Consider the following 22,520-nt stretch of genomic DNA (forward strand, 5'->3'; position numbering starts at 1 on the left):
CTGGTCAAATGGACCAGTTAAAACAGTCAATGCTAAACATGAAAATCTTTTTCCACATTGCTTGTGAATAAATGTAGGTTTAGAAAAGATCCCTTGTAATCTGTGATTATAATGTGTTGGGTAATGTACTAATGTAGTCTGAATGACAAAGCATAGTCATGAAAAACAAAGCTTAAAATTCTAAATGGCGTACATTTTTATAGTTGACATTTCTTTACTGATCAAGCCACAGAACCAAATTGAGTTTAACATCCCTGAAATGAATGAATAAATTTATTTATAATTATCAATTTAAATTTTCTTCAAAATATTTTATATCATGACTTCCGAGTCAATTTGATTCTGCGATATTAATTTTGGGCCATGTGGCCTGCGTACTAGTCATACTAAGACATGCTGCACTTGATGCCGCACTCAGTACTGCATGTTGAATACATTAACTTGTGTTGAATGGCAAGCCTTTAGTCCCTCTGTTGCATCCACAAGCAATAGCGTTAGGCTCCTTTCGTTAAAACGACAATGCAAGCGGAGAAAAGAGAGGGCAGCTGTTAAAATGGTTGGAAAGAACAGAGCATGTCACTCAACTGGTTCTTGGAGGCCTGCTCCATCAGCAGTGAGAACTCCCGCATGAAGAGACTGCACAGGTGATTCTTTTCAGACGTTCCTGACATGGTCAACCATACGGGCTCGGCCACGCGAGGCATGCTGTAGAGGTCGCATATAAGCACCCTGGCGGGGTTGGAGTGGGGAGAACAAGTGTGTTATTGTTTGAGAACAAAATGCTGCTGTGAAGACCCTCCGCCCTACTTGTACTATGGAAAAGGGCCATGAGTTTACAGGAGGGGAAGGGAAGCGAGGGGTGTTGGGCACGTCTCGGATGCAAGCAACCAATTTTAAAGCGTGGTAAAAATGTTGGTCGAACACACTCATTTGGTTGCTTTAATTTTGACATAAATTAGGTTACCGTAAAATCCGGACTATAGAGCGCACCTTATTATAAGCCGCACCCACCACTTTTTAGGTGATTTGCCACTTTTGTACTTACACAAGCCGCACCTATGTATAAGCCGCGTGCGCCTGCATTAAACCTTGTGACACAATCACAAGTATAACCCAGACTGTAAATTCCACGATTGTAACTTTGGTTTGAACAAATTTATTGACACTAATAACAGCAAACAAATAATGTGTTGTTTGAACAACCCTTCTCGACAATCTTAACAGCAATCAAGCATATTAACAATTTCGTTATGTTACATCTTTGTTAATGTCAATAGATACGTCCGGTTTGAACAAATTTATTGACACTAATAACAGCAAAAAAACAATGTGAGGTTTGAACAACCCTTCTCGACAATCTTAACAGCAATCAAGCATATTCACAATTTCGTTATATAACATCTTTGTTAGTGTCAATAGATCTGTCCAGGCCAAAGTCGATTGTTTTTTTGGTCTGAACAAATCCACCAACACCAACAGCAGCAAACAAACACGACAATCTCAACAGCAAACAAGCAGATTCACAATTTTGTTATATCTGACAATATGACGTGACAATATGACGTTTTAACGTTTTTTCCTGACATTTTCAACATCAATTAAACAATTTCAGAGTTATTATCTTTTAACAGTAGTTAACCAACGTGTAAAGGGCAATACTATTGTGAAAGGGCATAGCTCTGTCATCCCACCCTCCCAAGTAGCATCCTCCAGTCCTCTGGGTGGGCGCAGACGATTCTTCTTTATGGCTGCATCCTAGGCCCGCCGCTCGCAGAATGTATGGTATCTGCAGCCATTTGGAGCACAGCCACGGGAGGGATCTGCCTGCACCTCCATACCAGCAGGTTTCTGGAGGTCCAGATGGCGTCGAGAGTAAGCCAGTCCCTGGCAAAGTAGTTCCGTGACCTCCTTGACCGACTCACCCCGTAAAACACGTACTGTGCGTCAGGGACCTTCCCTGCTGGCAAGTCCGGGAATTTTCCTAGTTGGTCGGCCATTGTCCACAGGTCCTCGGCAGCGCTGCACTCATACAAATGGTGCCTCACCGACTCCTGGGCGCCACAGCCAGGTCGAGGGCATGTCGAAGTCGCTGACATTCCTCGGTGGTGCATCACGGCTCTGACTGGGAGAACCTCATGAGCCACCATCCATGACAAGTCTCGTAGTATGTTTGGGAGGGCAGGATGATTCACGTTGCTCCAAACTGTTGTAGGTTCGCCAAACGCAAGCCCACGCACAGGACTTACTTTCTCGCTCTTGCACAATAGCAATAAGGGCCCTGTGGTTTTGTAAAGTGTGACTTTCTTGTGTTTCCAGATATGTGTTGGTGGCAAGTTAAAGGAAACTGGAATCAAATTATTGTTTGGTACAAGCTTTAGCTTCCGCAAGTACGAGCCCATCCAGAACCGGGTCATCGCTTGACCTTTTCTGTCTCTGTCCACGGTCCATAAAACTTCACTTGTGATTTTTCTCTATTTAGCCTCGACCCAGACGCCCTCCCAAACAGATCAGTCAAGTCAAGGGCTCTTCTAACGGATACGAGGTCTGTCCATAAAATATTAAAATCATCCATGTACAAAACACACTTCGTAATTTGTCCCCCACTTCCTGGGATATTGATCCCTTCGACAAATCTGTCATTTCTTAACATTTGTGCCAAAGGTTCAATGCAAAGAACATAGAGAAGGGGAGACATAGGGCAACCTTGACGTCACCGCAATTGATCTCGATTTCTTCCGATAAACTCCCGTTAATCATGAATTTGCTGTAGATGTCTCGGTATAGCAGTCCCACACACTTGATGTATTTTGGGGGAAAACCACATTTTTGCAATACCCTGAAGAGGTTTTGGTGCGAGACTCGATCAAAGGCTTTCTCAAAGTCTAGGTTTAGGACCGCTAGTCGCATGTTTTTGTCTCTCGCATAACAAATGGTGTCACGGATCAGCATGAGACTGTCGCTGATCTTCCTTCCCACGATAGCACAGGTCTCCCAAGACTACAGACATTAGTGTTGCTAAAAGCTTGCTGAAGATTTTACAGTCCACGTTTAAAAGCGTTACGGGTCGCCAGTTTTTTAAGTCAGTTTTGTCTCCTTTTTGGGCAATGGAGTAACTATCCCCATTCTGAAACTGTCTGGCATGTTGTCACGACTGGAAAATTTGTTAAAAACAGTAATCAGACCTGGTGCTAAAATATCCCAAAAAGTCCGGTAAAATTCGAGGTTGAGCCCGTCCTCCCCGGGTGATTTGCCTTTTTTTTATAGTCTTTATGCAATCATTCAGTTGGTCTTGGGTAAAGTCGGATGTTAAAAAGGGGTCTTGACGCACTGATCATGAAATATGATCTAATACATGCCCCATTTCATTCTCATGTGTTTCTTTCTTTTCATATAATTTTTTGTAGTAGTCTTCGACTAATTTGGTTATTTCACTACTTTCCTTTATTATTTGCCCGTTTTCGTTTTGAAGTTTAAAAAGCCCCTCACTTTTGCTCATAATTTTTTTTTAAAAGTAGCGTGTACATTTTTCCCCTTCTTCTATTTCTCTTTCTCTGCTTCTTATTATGATGCCTTTGCTCTTTATTTCCGCCAAAGCGTTTAGTTCTTGTTTGGTCTCTCTGATTTCATCATTAAATACAAACGTGGCCTGAGGGAGCCCTCTCCAAGCTGCAGGACTGTTTTGATCAAACTTGCTGGGAGGTATTTGAACACCATGACCTCCAGAAATTCACTGACACTGTTTTATCCTACATCCGTTACTGCACGGATGAAGTCACAGTATATAAAAAAGTCAAAAACTACCCAAACCAAAAACCCTGGATGACCAGCGAGGTGCGCACCCTCCTCAAACACCGCAACACCGCCTTCAGGTCTGGAGACAAGGCTCTTTACGGGGTGGCCAGGGCTGACCTGAAGAGAGGCATCAAGGAAGCAAAATCAGCCTACACAAGGAGGATCGAGCACCTCTTCGCTGGAAATGACCCGAGGAGGATGTGGCAGGGCCTCCAAATCATCACCAACTTCAGAGGCCACAACCTGGCAACTGTTGAGGCTGAGGCTTCACTAGCTGAGGACCTTAATCAGTTCTTCGCTCGCTTTAAAGCTGGTAGGCCACATACAGCCACATCACACCCATCAACAACCAGCAGCAACTCCCTCACATTTCAGGAGCACGAAGTCAGGCGTGCGCTGAATACCATAAACCCCAGGAAGGCAACTGGCCCGGATGGAGTACCAGGGAGGGTACTCAGGGACTGTTCCAATCCGCTGGCTGGGGTCTTCACCACCATCTTCAACCGGTCCCTGTCACAGGCGACCGTCCCACCTTGCCTCAAAACCTCCACCATCATTCCCGTCCCCAAAAAGTCAGCAGTGGAAAGCCTCAACGACTACAGGCCTGTAGCTCTCACGCCTGTGGTCATGAAGTGCTTCGAGAGGTTAGTGTCCCGGCACATCAAAAACTCCCTGCCACTCACACTGGACCCCCACCAGTTTGCCTACAGGGCAAACTGCTCCACTGATGACGCCATAAACACAGCACTTCACACCGTGCTGAAACACCTGGACCACCGGGGGAGCTACGTCAGAATGCTCTTCCTGGACTTCAGCTCAGCCTTCAACACCATTATCCCGGAGATCCTGGTGGAGAAACTTGCACACCTAGGACTCTCTCCCTCCATCTGCCACTGGATAATGGACTTCCTCTCCAACCGCCCACAGTCGGTGAAACTCGGTACCCACGTCTCTCCCACCCTAACACTGAACACTGGCTCCCCCCAAGGTTGTGCACTGAGCCCCCTGCTTTTCACCCTCTACAGCTCCGACTGCTCACCGACCCACCCCACAAACACTATTATTAAGTTTGCTGACGATACCACCTTGATCGGCCTCATCTCTGAAGGGGACGAGGCGGCATACAGGGATGAGGTTGAGTCACTTTCAACGTGGTGCTCGGAAAACCACCTCATATTGAACACAACAAAAACAAAAGAACTGATTCTGGATTTCAGAAGGAATGGCAGGAATCCAGCACCACTCATCATAAAAGGAGACTGCGTAGAGAGAGTCCACTCATTCAAATTTCTGGGCGTGCACATCTCCGACGACCTCTCCTGGTCTGCAAACACCAGAGCGGTGGTAGGGAAGGCCCAGCAGCGACTGCACTTCCTGAGATTGCTCAGGAAAAATAACCTAAAACAGCAGCTGCAGGTGTCTTTCTACAAAGCCACAGTGGAGAGCATCCTAACATACTGCATCACGGTGTGGTATGCGGGGTGCACAGCAGCAGACAGGAAAAAGCTCCAGAGGATCATAAAAACAGTCCAGAGAATCGTCGGCTGCTCTCTGCCCAGTCTGGAGGACATTGCCTGCTCTCGCTACCTCAGCAGAGCAGAAAACATCGTCAAGGACTTTTCTCACCCCGGCCACCATCTCTTCGACCTGCTGCCTTCCGGCAAGCGCTACAGGTCACACAAAGCAAAAACGAACAGACTCAGAGACAGTTTCTTCCCCACAGCCATTACCACCCTAAACAGACACCGCACAAACAACTGAAAACTGTTGCAAAAAAAAAAAATAAAAAAAAAATAAATACCTCACACGAATGTAAAATGGTACTCACGTACATGCTGTCTGCACTATGTTTGTTCACTGCTCAACAGACACCGCACAAAAACTGAAAACTCGTGCCAACACTACCTCATACGAATATAATGTTACTCAAGTCTTGTTCTTGCACATGTCGACTGCACTACGTTTAATGCTCAAATTGCACAATGTCTGACCATTTCCTTTTTTTGCACTATGATGTCTATGCTTGCACCAATGTATATGTGGACTATTTTTGCACCATGATGACTTTGCACCAAATGCAATATTGCACAACCGTTACGATACAACGTTATCACGACAACCCTGTATGTAACATCCCACATGCTGACATTGTTGTGTAAATACCATGTAAATTATAACTATAGCCTTATTCCCCTTGTTTTATAACATTATCTTCTCTGTTCCTTTATCTTCTTGCTCATACCCTCACTATGTGTAAAACTGGAGTGTCATGCCCAATTTCGTTGTCACAATATGTTAGCCCATTTGTAACAATGACAATAAAGGTATATTCTATTCTATTCTATTCTAAAGTCCATCCCCTTTTCTGTTAGGATGAAATAGCGTTGGAGTCTTCTTTGTTGTCCCAACATGCGTTTCATCTCTTTAAATTTCTTGTTTTTCCCTGCATTTTTAAAAAAGGTCTGTGTTCGTTTCTTTGTCATCTCCCGCCATTGTGCTCGTGAATCATACGAGTCTTGAAGGGTCTGCCAGTCTTTGTACAGCTCCCTGTATTGTACGGCTAAAGCCTCATCCTCCAGCAGGGAGCAGTTTAACTTCCACAGACCCTTCCCAACAGTCATACCTGAAGGAAATGAGAGAGAGCAGGACAGTAGCAAGTGATCCGAAAAAAAACCCAGGAATTAATCTTGCATCACTCAGTGCTAAACCCCTTGTAAATATGTAGTCTATTCGAGAGGCTCTGGCATTGTCACTACTGAACCAGGTGAAGCCCTCCTCTCCTGGATGTATGGATTTGAAACAGTCCTCCAGTTTAAATGTCCGGTACATGTCTTGTAATAAAGTTGATGTTTTATCTACTTTAAATTCCTCATCGGTCCCCTTTCTATCCTTCCTACTTAGGATGCAATTAAAATCTCCTCCCACGATTAGTGGTTGATGGCCTAGCATATGCGACTGGATGTCCTCTAAGAGTTCGTACCTGAGTTGTATGTCAGGATGGCCGTATATGTTAATGAGGTTAAAATCGTTCCTATATAGGAAAGTCTTGCTAAGATTGCGCGTCCGTCTCTCATCACAGTACTCCCCTTCATGATGAGTTGAGGCTTGTTTATTAAAATGGCTACCCCATCGTTACGGTTTTCATTCGAGCCACTCCATAATGACGGATATGGCCAAATCTCTTCCCACTGTTTATGATTTTTTAGAAAGGGGATGCAGCATTCTTGTAGAAAAACACATCCGTTCTGATAGTTTTTAAGAACGATAAAACGCTGCAAGTCTTAACCTTTGATCTCACACTTCTCACATTGATAGTAGAGAATGTAATGTTCATAAGTGTTGTTAAAGTATTTAAACTACTTAGACAAAACCGGGGGATCCGAGTCCATTCTTTGGTGATCATCGAGAGTGTCACCTGTGTCAGACTCTCGACTTAAGAGCAGTACCTTATTTGGAGACTCACCGGGGAAAACTCTGGAATCCTCTGACTCTCTGTCTGTGGTTCCAGGTCTTCCCTTTTTTTCTGGGTTAGGGGGTGAGCCAGAGGACCTATCGAGGGGTCTCTTCCCTGCCCACAAAGCGTCAGATTTTTTCCCTCCCCGACTTCCTCCGGCTCAACTTCATACAGTTCCCTTGTGGGCTTTTTCACCGGCAATCGGCTTTCTTCTAAATATCTTCTCTTTGTTTCCGGTGTTTCCACCACCCCCAATTTTGTCTTACTTTTACCCCTCTTTCCAGTGCCAGTATGGGTTTTTGGAGAGTCGTTCGCCTTTTCGATTTGTTTGTCTTTTTCAAATCCCGGTAGTGACGTAGCAAACAATTTTGCTATTTTGGACTCTCTTCCCGGCCCTTCCTGATAAATATGTATTTTTGGAGTGGCAGTTGCCTTTTCTATTTGTTTGTCTTGTCCAAATTCAGGTATTGTATAAAAAAATCGAATTAGAATTTCCAGGTCCTTCCTGACACAAATTTGATTCTTTGGTCTCTCCTGCAGGGGTTTTGGGAGAGACATCTGTATTTTAAATTTGTTTGTCTTGTCCATTTTCTTTGTGCATTTCTTGTTCATCTTCATTTGGTATTTCCATAACTTTATTCATTTCCTGTTCATCTTCATTGGGTATTTCCATAACTTTATTCATTTCTTGTTCATTTTCATTTGGTATTTCCATAAGTTTATTCATTTCATTGTCTTTGTCATCTTTATTCATTTCATTGTCTTTGTTACATTTATTCATTTCATTATCTATGTTGTCTGACATCATTTCATTGTCTTTGTTGTCTTTGTTAACAGCCTTCCTAGCTTTCAATTTGTTAGCAAACAATTTCGGGCAGTTCCTATAGAGGTGGTTTGTTTCTCCACAGAGGTTGCATTTTCTGCTATTGGTACATTCCTCAAAGGAATATCCAATTGTCCTGCACTTTCCACAAAAAATTCGATCACATACCTCAGCCAGATGCCCATGCTCACCACATTTGCGACAGAGTTTCGGTTGTCCTTGATAGTGGATAAAGCCACGGTTTTCCCCCAGGACTATCATCGACGGGAGGTGTTTCAGTCCCTGAAAGCGGTGAGGATCTTGCCATTGCTGGTTGGGTATCCTCCAGGCACAAGTCCAAACGTTTTTCTCATCCCTCACCTTCATAGTCTGGCCTTTTATCGAGCAATATCTACTCAACCAATAACAGATGTCATCAGCATTCACCACTTCATTAAACATTCTGACAATGACTATCTTGCTAGCATTATCAGTCAGCTTCTCCACTGTAAATTCTGAAAACTGGGGCCCACCCCCTCAAAGCGATCCCAAAACTCTTGAAAAAGAGCCGCCGTTACAAAACTTACATCAAAGCCCTTGCCAGAAGGCAAACTTATGACGCGATGTAACTCCTCTGGTTTAAACTTCAGAAGTTTTTAAATAAACTTGTTCAAAAAATCAAGTCTTGACATTCCTACATCTTTGAACAAGAATCGTACGCAGTTATGTCTCCGCCCGCTGGCATAATGCCCGGCCATGGCAGGACTCGGCTGCTTTACTTCTAGCTCACGGAAAAAAAAAATCCAGCGAAAGATAGCAATATTTACCTCACTGGAACGATTTCACACCTTCATAGGGCACTACTAATGCCCAACTGTCAATTGTAACTTCATAGATATTATACAAATTCAGAACCACAGATAGTATACAAGTTCAGAACCACAGCTGACATAGATAGTTTACAAAGAAAGACGGTACACCGGGAGAGTTTTCAAAGCTTTAATAATTATTATATAACTTTTATCCCAAACCGTGCCTTTGAAAGGTACCAACACGCTAGTAGGATCACGCTCGCAAGGTATCAAATGTGATTGTTAAAAAAAAAGCATCCCGTAATTGTGAAACTCACAGCGGTTGATGATGGACGCATCAGGTTAGCACTGCTCGTTCTATGCGTTTATACTGTCATTGGCGTCGGTTTTAAGAGTATTGTTAATTATTAATTTTACAATTCTAACCATTTTAACATAGTTAGAAGTAAAGCAGCCGAGTCCTGCCATGGCCGGGCATTATACCTGCGGGCGGAGACGTAACTGCGTGAGATTCTTGCTCAAAGATGTTGTGGCAATTTCGGAGGGAATGTCAAGGACGGATTTTATTAACAAGTTTGTTGAAAAGATTCTGAAGTTTAAAAAGGAGGAGGTACATGCTGTCATAAAAATGACTTCTGGCAAAGGCTTTGATGTGAGTTTTGAAACGGCAGCTCTTTATCAAGAGTTTTGGAATCGCTTTGAGGGAGTGAGGTCCCAGTTTTCAGGATTTACAGTGGAGAAGCTGACTGATAATGCTAACAAGATTGTCGTTGTTAGAATGTTTAGTGAAATAATCAGTGCTGATGACGTCTGTTATTGGTTGAGTAGATACTGCTCAGTAAAAGGCCAGGCTATGAAGGTGAGGTGTGAGAAAGGCTATTGGAATGGTGCCTGGAGGGTACCAGTCCAACTACGGCAAGATCCTCAGGGCTTTCAGGGACTGAAACAAATTCCGTCGACTATATTCCTGGGGGAAAACCGTGGCTTTATCCACTATCAAGGGCAACCGAAACTCTGTCGCAAATGTGGTGAGCATGGGCATCTGGCTGAGGTATGTGATCGAATTTTTTGTGGAAAGTGCAGAACAATTGGACATTCCTTTGAGGAATGTAGCAATAGCAGAAAATGCAATCTCTGTGGAGAAACGAATCACCTCTTTAGAAACTGCCCGAATTCGTTTGCTAACAAATTGAAAGCTAGGAAGGCAGTTAACAAAGACAACAAAGACAATGAAATGATGTCAGACAACATAGATAATGAAATGAATAAATGTCACAAAGACAATGAAGTGAATAAAGATAACAAAGACAATGAAATTAATAAAGTCATGGAAATACAAAATGAAAATGAACAAGAAATTAATGAAGTTATAGAAATACCCAATGAAGATGAACAGGAAATGAATAAAGTTATGGAAATACCCAATGAAATTGATCAAGAAATGCACAAAGAAATTGGACAAGACAAACAAATTGAAAAAACAGATGTACCTACCAAAACCTCTGGAGCAGAGACCAGAGAATCAAAATTGAAACAGGAAGAACCTGGAAATTCTAATTCGATTTCTCATAAAATACCTGAATTTGGACATGACAAACGAATAGAAAAAGCAACTGCCACTCCGAAAACACATATTAATCAGGAAGGGCCTGGAAGAGAGTTCAAATTAGCAAATTTGTTTGCTACGCCATTGCCGGGATTTGGAGAAGACAAACAAATCGAAAAGGCGAATGACTCTCCAAAAACCCATACGGGCACTGGAAAGAGGAGTAAAAGTAAGACAAAATTGGGAGTGGTGAAAAAACCAGAAACAAAGATAAGAGATTTAGAAGAAAGCCGATTGCCGGTGAATAAGCCCACAAGGGAACTGTATGAAGTTGAGACGGAGGAAGTCGAGGAGGGAAAAAATCTGACCCTTAGTGGGCAAGGAAGTAAGAGACCCCGTGATAGGTCCTCTGGCTCACCCCCTAACCCAGAAAAAAGGGGAAGACCTGGAACCACAGACAGAGAGTCAGAGGGTCCCAGAGTTTTCCCCGGTGAGTCTCAAAATGAGGTACTACTCTTAAGTGATGTGTCTGACACAGGTGACACTCTCGATGATCTCGATGATCACCAAAGAATGGACTCAGATCCCCCAGTTTTGTCTAACTAGTTTAAATACTTTAACAACTATTATGAACATTACATTCTCTACTATCAATGTGAGAAGTGTGAGATCAAAGGTTAAGGCTCACAGTGTTTTATCGTTCTTAAAAACTATCAGAACAGATGTGTTTTTACTACAGGAATGCTGCATCCCCTTTCTAAAAAATTATAAACAGTGGGAAGAGATTTGGCCATATCCGTCATTATGGAGTGGCTCGAATGAAAACCGTAACGATGGGGTAGCCATTTTAATAAACAACCCTCAACTCATCATAAAGGGGAGTACTGTGATGAGAGACGGACGCGCAATCTTAGCAAGACTTTCTTATATAGGAAATGATTTTAACCTCATTAACATATACGGCCATGCCGACAGACAACTCAGGTACGAACTTTTAGAGGACGTCCAGTCGCATATGCTAGGCCATCAACCACTAATCGTGGGAGGAGATTTTAATTGCATCCTAAGTAGGAAGGATAGAAAGAGGAACGATGAGGAGTTTAAAGTAGATAAAACATCAACTTTATTACAAGACATGTGCCGGACATTTAAACTGGTGGACTGTTTCAAATCCATACATCCAGGAGAGGAGGGCTTCACCTGGTTCAGTAGTGACAATGCCAGAGCCTCTCGAATAGACTACATATTTACGAGGGGTTTAGCACAGAGTGATGCAAGATTAATTCCAGTTTTTTTTTCGGATCACTTGCTACTGTCCTGCTCTTTCTCATTTCCTTCAGGTATGACTGTTGGGAAGGGTTTGTGGAAGTTAAACTGTTCCCTGCTGGAGGATGAGGCTCTAGCCGCACAATACAGGGAGCTGTACAAAGACTGGCAGACCCTTCAAGACTCGTATGATTCACGAGCACAATGGTGGGAAATGACAAAGAAACGAACACAGACCTTTTTTAAAAATGCAGGGAAAAACAAGAAACTCAAAGAGATGAAACGCATGTCGGGACTACAAAGAAGACTCCAACGCTATTTCATCCTAACAGAAAAGGGGATGGACTTTAATGATGAAATCAAAGAGACCAAACAAGAACTAAACGCTTTGGCGGAAATAAAGAGCAAAGGCATCATAATAAGAAGCAGAGAAAGAGAAATAGAAGAAGGGGAAAAATGTACACGCTACTTTTTAAAAAAAATTATGGGCAAAAATGAGGGGATTTTTAAACTTTAAAACGAAAACGGGCAAATAACAAAGGAAAGTAGTGAAATAACCAGATTGGTCGAAGACTACTACAAAAAATTATTTGAAAAGAAAGAAACATACAGGGAGTGCAGAATTATTAGGCAAATGAGTATTTTGACCACATCATCCTCTTTATGCATGTTGTCTTACTCCAAGCTGTATAGGCTCGAAAGCCTACTACCAATTAAGCATATCAGGTGATGTGCATCTCTGTAATGAGAAGGGGTGTGGTCTAATGACATCAACACCCTATATCAGGTGTGCATAATTATTAGGCAACTTCCTTTCCTTTGGCAAAATGGGTCAGAAGAGGGACTTGACAGGCTCTGAAAAGTCAAAAATAGTGAGATATCTTGCAGAGGGATGCAGCACTCTTAAACATGCCAAGCTTCTGAAGCGTGATCATCGAACAATCAAGCGTTACATTCAAAATAGTCAACAGGGTCGCAAGAAGCGTGTAGAAAAACCAAGGCGCAAAATAACTGCCCGTGAACTGAGAAAAGTCAAGCGTACAGCTGCCAAGATGCCACTTGCCACCAGTTTTGCCATATTTCAGAGCTGCAACATCACTGGAGTGCCCAAAAGCACAAGGTGTGCAATACTCAGAGACATGGCCAAGGTAAGAAAACGACCACCACTGAACAAGACACACAAGCTGAAACGTCAAGACTGGGCCAAGAAAAATCTCAAGACGGATTTTTCTAAGGTTTTATGGACTGATGAAATGAGAGTGAGTCTTGATGGGCCAGATGGATGGGCCCGTGGCTGGATCGGTAAAGGGCAGAGAGCTCCAGTCCGCCTCAGACGCCAGCAAGGTGGAGGTGGGGTACTGGTATGGGCTGGTATCATCAAAGATGAGCTTGTGGGGCCTTTTCGGGTTGAGGATGGACTCAAGCTCAACTCCCAGTCCTACTGCCAGTTTCTGGAAGACACCTTCTTCAAGCAGTGGTACAGGAAGAAGTCTGCATCCTTCAAGAAAAACATGATTTTCATGCAGGACAACGCTCCATCACACGCATCCAAGTACTCCACAGCGTGGCTGGCAAGAAAGGGTCTAAAAGAAGAAAAACTAATGACATGGCCTCCTTGTTCACCTGATCTGAACCCCATAGAGAACCTGTGGTCCCTCATCAAATGTGAGATTTACAAGGAGGGAAAACAGTACACCTCTCTGAACAGTGTCTGGGAGGCTGTGGTTGCTGCTGCACGCAATGTTGATCGTGAACAGATCAAAGCACTGACAGAATCCATGGATGGCAGGCTTTTGAGTGTCCTTGCAAAGAAAGGTGGCTATATTGGTCACTGATTTGTTTTTGTTTTGTTTTTGAATGTCAGAAATGTATATTTGTGAATGTTGAGCTGTTATATTGGTTTCCCTGATGAAAATAGATAATTGAAATGGGTATACATTTGTTTTTTGTTAAGTTGCCTAATAATTATGCACAGTAATAGTCACCTGCACACACAGATATCCTCCTAAAATAGCTAAAACTAAAAAAGCCCCACTCCAACTTCCATAATATTCAGCTTTGATATTAATGAGAATTTTGGGTTCATTAAGAACATGGTTGTTGTTCAATAATAAAATTAATCCTCAAAAATACAACTTGCCTAATAATTCTGCACTCCCTGTATGAGAATGAAATGGGGCATGTATTAGATCATATTTCAAGATCAGTGCGTCAAGACCCCTTTTTAACATCGGACTTTACCCAAGACCAACTGAATAATTGCATAAAGACTATGAAAAAAGGCAAATCACCCGGGGAGGACGGACTCAACCTCGAATTTTACCGGACTTTTTGGGATATTTTAGCACCAGATCTGTTAACTGTTTTTAACGAATTTTCCAATCGAGACCATATGCCAGACAGTTTCAGAATCGGGATAGTTACTCTATTGCACAAAAAAGGAGACAAAATTGACTTAAAAAACTGGCGACCCATAACGCTTTTAAACGTGGACTGTAAAATTTTCAGCAAGCTTCTAGCAACACGAATGTCTGTTGTCTTGGGAGACTTGGTTGATCCAGACCAAACCTGTGCCATTATGGGAAGGAAGATCAGCGACAGTCTCATGCTGATCCGTGACACCATTTGTTATGCAAGAGACAGAAACATGCGACTAGCGGTCCTAAACCTAGACTTTGAAAAAGCCTTTGATCGAGTCTCGCACCAATACCTCTTCAGGGTATTGCAAAAATGTGGTTTTCCCCAAAAATACATCAATTGGGTAGGACTGCTATACCGAGACATCTACAGCAAATTCATGATTAACGGGAATTTATCGGAAGCAATCGAGATCAACTGCGGTGTACATCAAGGTTGCCCTATGTCTCCCCTTCTCTATGTTCTTTGCATTGAACCTTTGGCACAAATGTTAAGAAAAGATAGATTTGTCGAAGGCATCAATATCCCAGGAAGTGGGGGACAAATTACCAAGTGTGTTTTGTACATGGATGATTTTAATATTTTGTGTACTGACCGCGCATCTGTTGAAAGAGCCCTTGACTTGACTGAACTGTTTGGGAGGGCGTCTGGGTCAAGGCTAGAGAAAAATCACAAGTGAAGTTTTATGGAATGTGGAAAGAGACAGAAAAGGCAGGACTCCCGCTGACGGTGTTAAAGACAGACCAGAAAATCCTAGGGATAAAATTCAATGGGGATGGAGGAGGCGAGACCAACTGGGATGACGTGACAAGGAAAGTTAAGCAAAAACTTGTTTTTTGGTCACTAAGAAAACTGACAATAGAGGGGAAGGTCCTAATCATCAAAGCGATCATCCTCCCAATGCTTTTGTCAATCAGTTTAATTTTTATGCCTAAAAGAAACGTGCTGTTACAACTGGACCAAGCCATCTTTCGCTTTGTCTGGGGCTCAAAGTGGGAAAGGATAAAAAGAGATACAATGAAAAAGAAAAGGAAAAAGGGGGGAAAGGAGTGCCTGACCTCCAGCTTTTCCTGGGAAGCAAATATGTCTCTCTCCACTTCCAAAACGCTGTGGGCCCACCCAACAACCAGAAAAGTCAAGCAATGACCCGTTTTTGGATAGGCTCATATTTGCGAAGGCTAAAGCTTGTACCAGACAATCGTTTGATTCCAGTTTCGTTTAACTTGCCACCAACACATCTCTTTATTCGGGATTTTTTGAAGAAGTTTGATTTGGAAACACAAGAATGTCACACTTTACAAAACCACAGGGCCCTTATTGCTATTGTGCAAGAACGAGCTACAGTAAGCCCTGTGCGGGGGCTTGCGTTTGGCGAATCCACAACGGTTTGGAGCAACGTCAATCATCCTGCCCTCCCAAACAGACTACGAGACTTGTCATGGATGGTGGCTCATGAAGTTCTCCCAGTCAGAGCTGTAATGCACCACCGAGGAATGTCAGCGACTTCGACGTGCCCTCGACCTGGCTGTGGCGCCCAGGAGTCGGTGAGGCACCTTTTTTGTGAGTGCAGCGCTGCCAAGGTCTTGTGGACAATGGCCGAACAACTAGGAAAGTTCCCGGACTTGCCAGCAGGAGAGGTCCCTGATGCACAGTACGTGCTTTACGGGGTGAGTCGGTCGAGGAGGCATCGGAACGACTTTGCCAGGGACTGGCTCACTCTCGCCGCCATCAAGGACGCCATCTGGACCTCCAGAAACCTGCTGGTATGGAGGTGCAGGCAGATCCCCCCCGTGGCTGTGCTCCAAATGGCTGCAGATACCATACAATCTGCGAGCGGCGGGCCTAGGACGCAGCCATAGAGAAGACTTGTCTGCACCCACCCGGAGGGGGGAGCCGGAGCTACACTGTGGGGGTCCCGGCGGCAACGGCCTGGGTTGTGGAACCCAGAAGGGAGAGGACCCACGCAGAAGGGAAAGGACCCACACAGAGGACTGGAAGAATGCTGCTTGGGAGGGTGGGATGGCAGAGCTATGCCCTTGCACAATAGTATTGCCTTTTACACGCTGGTTAACTACTGTTAAAAGAAAATAACTCTGAAATTGTTTAATTGATGTTGAAAATGTCAGGAAAAAATGTTAAAACGTCATATCGTCACGTCATATTGTCAAATATAAAAAAATTGTGAATATGCTTGATGGCTGTGTTTTGCTGCTGTTGGTGTCGGTGGATTTGTTCAGACCGAGGACAATCGACTTTGGCCTGGACGGATCTATTGACACTAACAAAGATGTTATATAATGAAATTGTGAATATGTTTGATTTTCGAGAAGGTTTGTTCAAACCTCACTTTGTGTTTGCTGTTAAAAACGTAATATTGGAATATAATATTGTGAATGTGCTTAATTGCTGTTGAGATTGTCATGATTGTTTTCTGTTTTTAGTGTCAATAAATTTGTTCAAACCAACCAAACCAACTCACAGTAAATCGTCCTCAACTTCCTCCTCATAACTATCGCCATCAAGGGCGTCTTCCTCATTATTGGAACGTACCTTTACTTTACAGACAATGTATACTTAAACTTAGAAGTTACAGTCTTTCTTGGCGCACATATTCTACTGGTCTTAATCTTACCTTTTATACTCCAGCGCCGCTGGTGGCCGTTAGAAAAATTACATAAATTGGCCGCTTCACTGAATAAGGCGCAGGGCTGGACATTTGGGAAAAAAGTAGCGGCTTATAGTCCGGAATTTACGGTACTTTTGACACAACCGCTTAGAGTGTGTCTTAGCACAAAAACCTTTTCAGAACTTTCATATTTAGGATTTTAAAACTGGGTCTGTTGGTGTAACACCGTGATTGTAAACTGTAGTTGGGAATCGGTCTTATATATTCTGCACCAAACCACATGTCTACTGCATTGCTTAGGCTTTGCATGTACTAAAATGGAAAAGGGGAACAGTTGTTTTATCTCCAAGTCAGATGTACTGAAGAAAAAGGCATACTTTGCTCACGAGCCATACGCTCCCAACATCTGTTATATACCTTAATTATGCAACTGGACTTTTTTGTAGTTTAAAAAACAACAAAACTATATCTCAAAAACACAACATGAATATCAGTCTTAGAAGCGCATTCCTGAAATGAAACTTGACTGTATTTATACCTAATGTGCTGAAGCTAAAAAAAGGATACAAAAAAATAAGGATTTGACAGTATCAAAGACAATGCACCTGCCTTCCACCTACCCTCTCAACTGGATGACCATGTTATACTTTGGTCACATGTGTGGCTTATCTTCGTCAGCATTCGTTGGCGTGTGCATGTGCTCACGTCAGATCAGTGTGGACATGCAAGTGTTGAAGCATGCCGTGCATTTTTGTAATGTTCCATGAGGTCAAGAGCACCAAATAAATAAAGGCAGAGGCCACTCACCTAAATTTAGCCTGAGTCTGAAGGTGATATTGTGCAGGTATTTTGTTCGTGCCATGCTCCACTATTTGGAGTGAGAGGTACATAGGGTTGCCGATTGGGTGGGCCAGATCCCATCAGGTATATGAGTAAAACACGTGCAGGACATCAAGATATGCTGCCAGCTGGCAGTGTGTATTTGAGTACGAGATCCACTTCACCCTCCAGTTAGTTTGCGTGTCAAATTGAGCCTATGTAAAAAGCTGTCATTATAATGGGGGCTTAAGTTTACGCATGAAGTCAGTCTGTAGTTTTCGCATCATTATGTGCACCGGATTATGAGGCGCACCTCCTAAAATAATATTTTGTGATTGAGTTCGTACATGAGTAGTACTTCAATATAAGGTGCATAAAAATGAGACTAGAGGAAGAGCTTTTTTGTGTGAGGGCACATATTAATGCATTATAATGTGCCACTAACTCAAATCGCAAAACATAGTTTGCAATGGGATATAAACCAGAGTAGTGTTGGTGAGAGCACCTTCACATTACCAGTGGTGCAGAAGACATACTTAAAGGTGTTACAGCTCATAACTCATCACTGAGGTTGCGAAGAAAACGTTATTGGCATTTTATGTTAATGACAAAGATAATCTTGAAATCACATTATTTTTACACACGGTGCACCAACAGAAGTGGGAAGATTGTTTAGGAATGTACGGTACACATCGTCTCCATTGAATGTTGGGGACTGGAGAAAACAAAGTCAACAAAATACTATACGGTGTATTTTACATACACATACATATTAAACTGAGAGAATATTGAAGCACTACTGAAGAAGTGGAAAGACTGTTTGACCAACACATTGAACATCAGTTTCAGGCACCGCGAATAAAAATAGTGTGATAATTTCATAAAATCTAATGACTTGTCATATGTCATTCGTAGCACTGGTAATCTTGTGGTAAAGTGCCGGCAATCACACATCAACTACTCGTTTTCGATCCCCGTTGCATTGGATGTTTTTATTTTGGGGCTCATTTTGGGGCTTTTGCAATACCTCTTCAGGGTATTGCAAAAATGTGGTTTTCCCCAAAAATACATCAATTGGGTAGGACTGCTATACCGAGACATCTACAGCAAATTCATGATTAACGGGAATTTATCGGAAGCAATCGAGATCAACTGCGGTGTACATCAAGGTTGCCCTATGTCTCCCCTTCTCTATGTTCTTTGCATTGAACCTTTGGCACAAATGTTAAGAAAAGATAGATTTGTCGAAGGCATCAATATCCCAGGAAGTGGGGGACAAATTACCAAGTGTGTTTTGTACATGGATGATTTTAATATTTTGTGTACTGACCGCGCATCTGTTGAAAGAGCCCTTGACTTGACTGAACTGTTTGGGAGGGCGTCTGGGTCAAGGCTAGAGAAAAATCACAAGTGAAGTTTTATGGAATGTGGAAAGAGACAGAAAAGGCAGGACTCCCGCTGACGGTGTTAAAGACAGACCAGAAAATCCTAGGGATAAAATTCAATGGGGATGGAGGAGGCGAGACCAACTGGGATGACGTGACAAGGAAAGTTAAGCAAAAACTTGTTTTTTGGTCACTAAGAAAACTGACAATAGAGGGGAAGGTCCTAATCATCAAAGCGATCATCCTCCCAATGCTTTTGTCAATCAGTTTAATTTTTATGCCTAAAAGAAACGTGCTGTTACAACTGGACCAAGCCATCTTTCGCTTTGTCTGGGGCTCAAAGTGGGAAAGGATAAAAAGAGATACAATGAAAAAGAAAAGGAAAAAGGGGGGAAAGGAGTGCCTGACCTCCAGCTTTTCCTGGGAAGCAAATATGTCTCTCTCCACTTCCAAAACGCTGTGGGCCCACCCAACAACCAGAAAAGTCAAGCAATGACCCGTTTTTGGATAGGCTCATATTTGCGAAGGCTAAAGCTTGTACCAGACAATCGTTTGATTCCAGTTTCGTTTAACTTGCCACCAACACATCTCTTTATTCGGGATTTTTTGAAGAAGTTTGATTTGGAAACACAAGAATGTCACACTTTACAAAACCACAGGGCCCTTATTGCTATTGTGCAAGAACGAGCTACAGTAAGCCCTGTGCGGGGGCTTGCGTTTGGCGAATCCACAACGGTTTGGAGCAACGTCAATCATCCTGCCCTCCCAAACAGACTACGAGACTTGTCATGGATGGTGGCTCATGAAGTTCTCCCAGTCAGAGCTGTAATGCACCACCGAGGAATGTCAGCGACTTCGACGTGCCCTCGACCTGGCTGTGGCGCCCAGGAGTCGGTGAGGCACCTTTTTTGTGAGTGCAGCGCTGCCAAGGTCTTGTGGACAATGGCCGAACAACTAGGAAAGTTCCCGGACTTGCCAGCAGGAGAGGTCCCTGATGCACAGTACGTGCTTTACGGGGTGAGTCGGTCGAGGAGGCATCGGAACGACTTTGCCAGGGACTGGCTCACTCTCGCCGCCATCAAGGACGCCATCTGGACCTCCAGAAACCTGCTGGTATGGAGGTGCAGGCAGATCCCCCCCGTGGCTGTGCTCCAAATGGCTGCAGATACCATACAATCTGCGAGCGGCGGGCCTAGGACGCAGCCATAGAGAAGACTTGTCTGCACCCACCCGGAGGGGGGAGCCGGAGCTACACTGTGGGGGTCCCGGCGGCAACGGCCTGGGTTGTGGAACCCAGAAGGGAGAGGACCCACGCAGAAGGGAAAGGACCCACACAGAGGACTGGAAGAATGCTGCTTGGGAGGGTGGGATGGCAGAGCTATGCCCTTGCACAATAGTATTGCCTTTTACACGCTGGTTAACTACTGTTAAAAGAAAATAACTCTGAAATTGTTTAATTGATGTTGAAAATGTCAGGAAAAAATGTTAAAACGTCATATCGTCACGTCATATTGTCAAATATAAAAAAATTGTGAATATGCTTGATGGCTGTGTTTTGCTGCTGTTGGTGTCGGTGGATTTGTTCAGACCGAGGACAATCGACTTTGGCCTGGACGGATCTATTGACACTAACAAAGATGTTATATAATGAAATTGTGAATATGTTTGATTTTCGAGAAGGTTTGTTCAAACCTCACTTTGTGTTTGCTGTTAAAAACGTAATATTGGAATATAATATTGTGAATGTGCTTAATTGCTGTTGAGATTGTCATGATTGTTTTCTGTTTTTAGTGTCAATAAATTTGTTCAAACCAACCAAACCAACTCACAGTAAATCGTCCTCAACTTCCTCCTCATAACTATCGCCATCAAGGGCGTCTTCCTCATTATTGGAACGTACCTTTACTTTACAGACAATGTATACTTAAACTTAGAAGTTACAGTCTTTCTTGGCGCACATATTCTACTGGTCTTAATCTTACCTTTTATACTCCAGCGCCGCTGGTGGCCGTTAGAAAAATTACATAAATTGGCCGCTTCACTGAATAAGGCGCAGGGCTGGACATTTGGGAAAAAAGTAGCGGCTTATAGTCCGGAATTTACGGTACTTTTGACACAACCGCTTAGAGTGTGTCTTAGCACAAAAACCTTTTCAGAACTTTCATATTTAGGATTTTAAAACTGGGTCTGTTGGTGTAACACCGTGATTGTAAACTGTAGTTGGGAATCGGTCTTATATATTCTGCACCAAACCACATGTCTACTGCATTGCTTAGGCTTTGCATGTACTAAAATGGAAAAGGGGAACAGTTGTTTTATCTCCAAGTCAGATGTACTGAAGAAAAAGGCATACTTTGCTCACGAGCCATACGCTCCCAACATCTGTTATATACCTTAATTATGCAACTGGACTTTTTTGTAGTTTAAAAAACAACAAAACTATATCTCAAAAACACAACATGAATATCAGTCTTAGAAGCGCATTCCTGAAATGAAACTTGACTGTATTTATACCTAATGTGCTGAAGCTAAAAAAAGGATACAAAAAAATAAGGATTTGACAGTATCAAAGACAATGCACCTGCCTTCCACCTACCCTCTCAACTGGATGACCATGTTATACTTTGGTCACATGTGTGGCTTATCTTCGTCAGCATTCGTTGGCGTGTGCATGTGCTCACGTCAGATCAGTGTGGACATGCAAGTGTTGAAGCATGCCGTGCATTTTTGTAATGTTCCATGAGGTCAAGAGCACCAAATAAATAAAGGCAGAGGCCACTCACCTAAATTTAGCCTGAGTCTGAAGGTGATATTGTGCAGGTATTTTGTTCGTGCCATGCTCCACTATTTGGAGTGAGAGGTACATAGGGTTGCCGATTGGGTGGGCCAGATCCCATCAGGTATATGAGTAAAACACGTGCAGGACATCAAGATATGCTGCCAGCTGGCAGTGTGTATTTGAGTACGAGATCCACTTCACCCTCCAGTTAGTTTGCGTGTCAAATTGAGCCTATGTAAAAAGCTGTCATTATAATGGGGGCTTAAGTTTACGCATGAAGTCAGTCTGTAGTTTTCGCATCATTATGTGCACCGGATTATGAGGCGCACCTCCTAAAATAATATTTTGTGATTGAGTTCGTACATGAGTAGTACTTCAATATAAGGTGCATAAAAATGAGACTAGAGGAAGAGCTTTTTTGTGTGAGGGCACATATTAATGCATTATAATGTGCCACTAACTCAAATCGCAAAACATAGTTTGCAATGGGATATAAACCAGAGTAGTGTTGGTGAGAGCACCTTCACATTACCAGTGGTGCAGAAGACATACTTAAAGGTGTTACAGCTCATAACTCATCACTGAGGTTGCGAAGAAAACGTTATTGGCATTTTATGTTAATGACAAAGATAATCTTGAAATCACATTATTTTTACACACGGTGCACCAACAGAAGTGGGAAGATTGTTTAGGAATGTACGGTACACATCGTCTCCATTGAATGTTGGGGACTGGAGAAAACAAAGTCAACAAAATACTATACGGTGTATTTTACATACACATACATATTAAACTGAGAGAATATTGAAGCACTACTGAAG

At 42.9% G+C, this 22,520-nt stretch overlaps 1 protein-coding gene across 3 annotated transcripts in view; it reads right to left on the bottom strand.

Annotated features, from left to right (window-relative positions):
- The window catches only part of fnip1 (folliculin interacting protein 1), a 114,619-nt gene that overhangs the window by 40,336 nt on the left and 51,763 nt on the right, over window positions 1-22,520 (bottom strand). For all 3 annotated transcript variants that reach the window (XM_088321258.1, XM_088321259.1, XM_088321257.1), the window contains one exon: window positions 586-729. In XM_088321258.1, the coding sequence (XP_088177384.1) occupies window positions 586-729 (144 nt within the window). The remainder of the gene's footprint in view (window positions 1-585; window positions 730-22,520) is intronic.

This window comes from Urocampus carinirostris, chromosome 17 (assembly GCF_059441175.1).
Source record: "Urocampus carinirostris isolate Australia breed hairy pipefish chromosome 17, RoL_Ucar_1.0, whole genome shotgun sequence".
NCBI classification, from domain to species: domain Eukaryota; kingdom Metazoa; phylum Chordata; class Actinopteri; order Syngnathiformes; family Syngnathidae; genus Urocampus; species Urocampus carinirostris.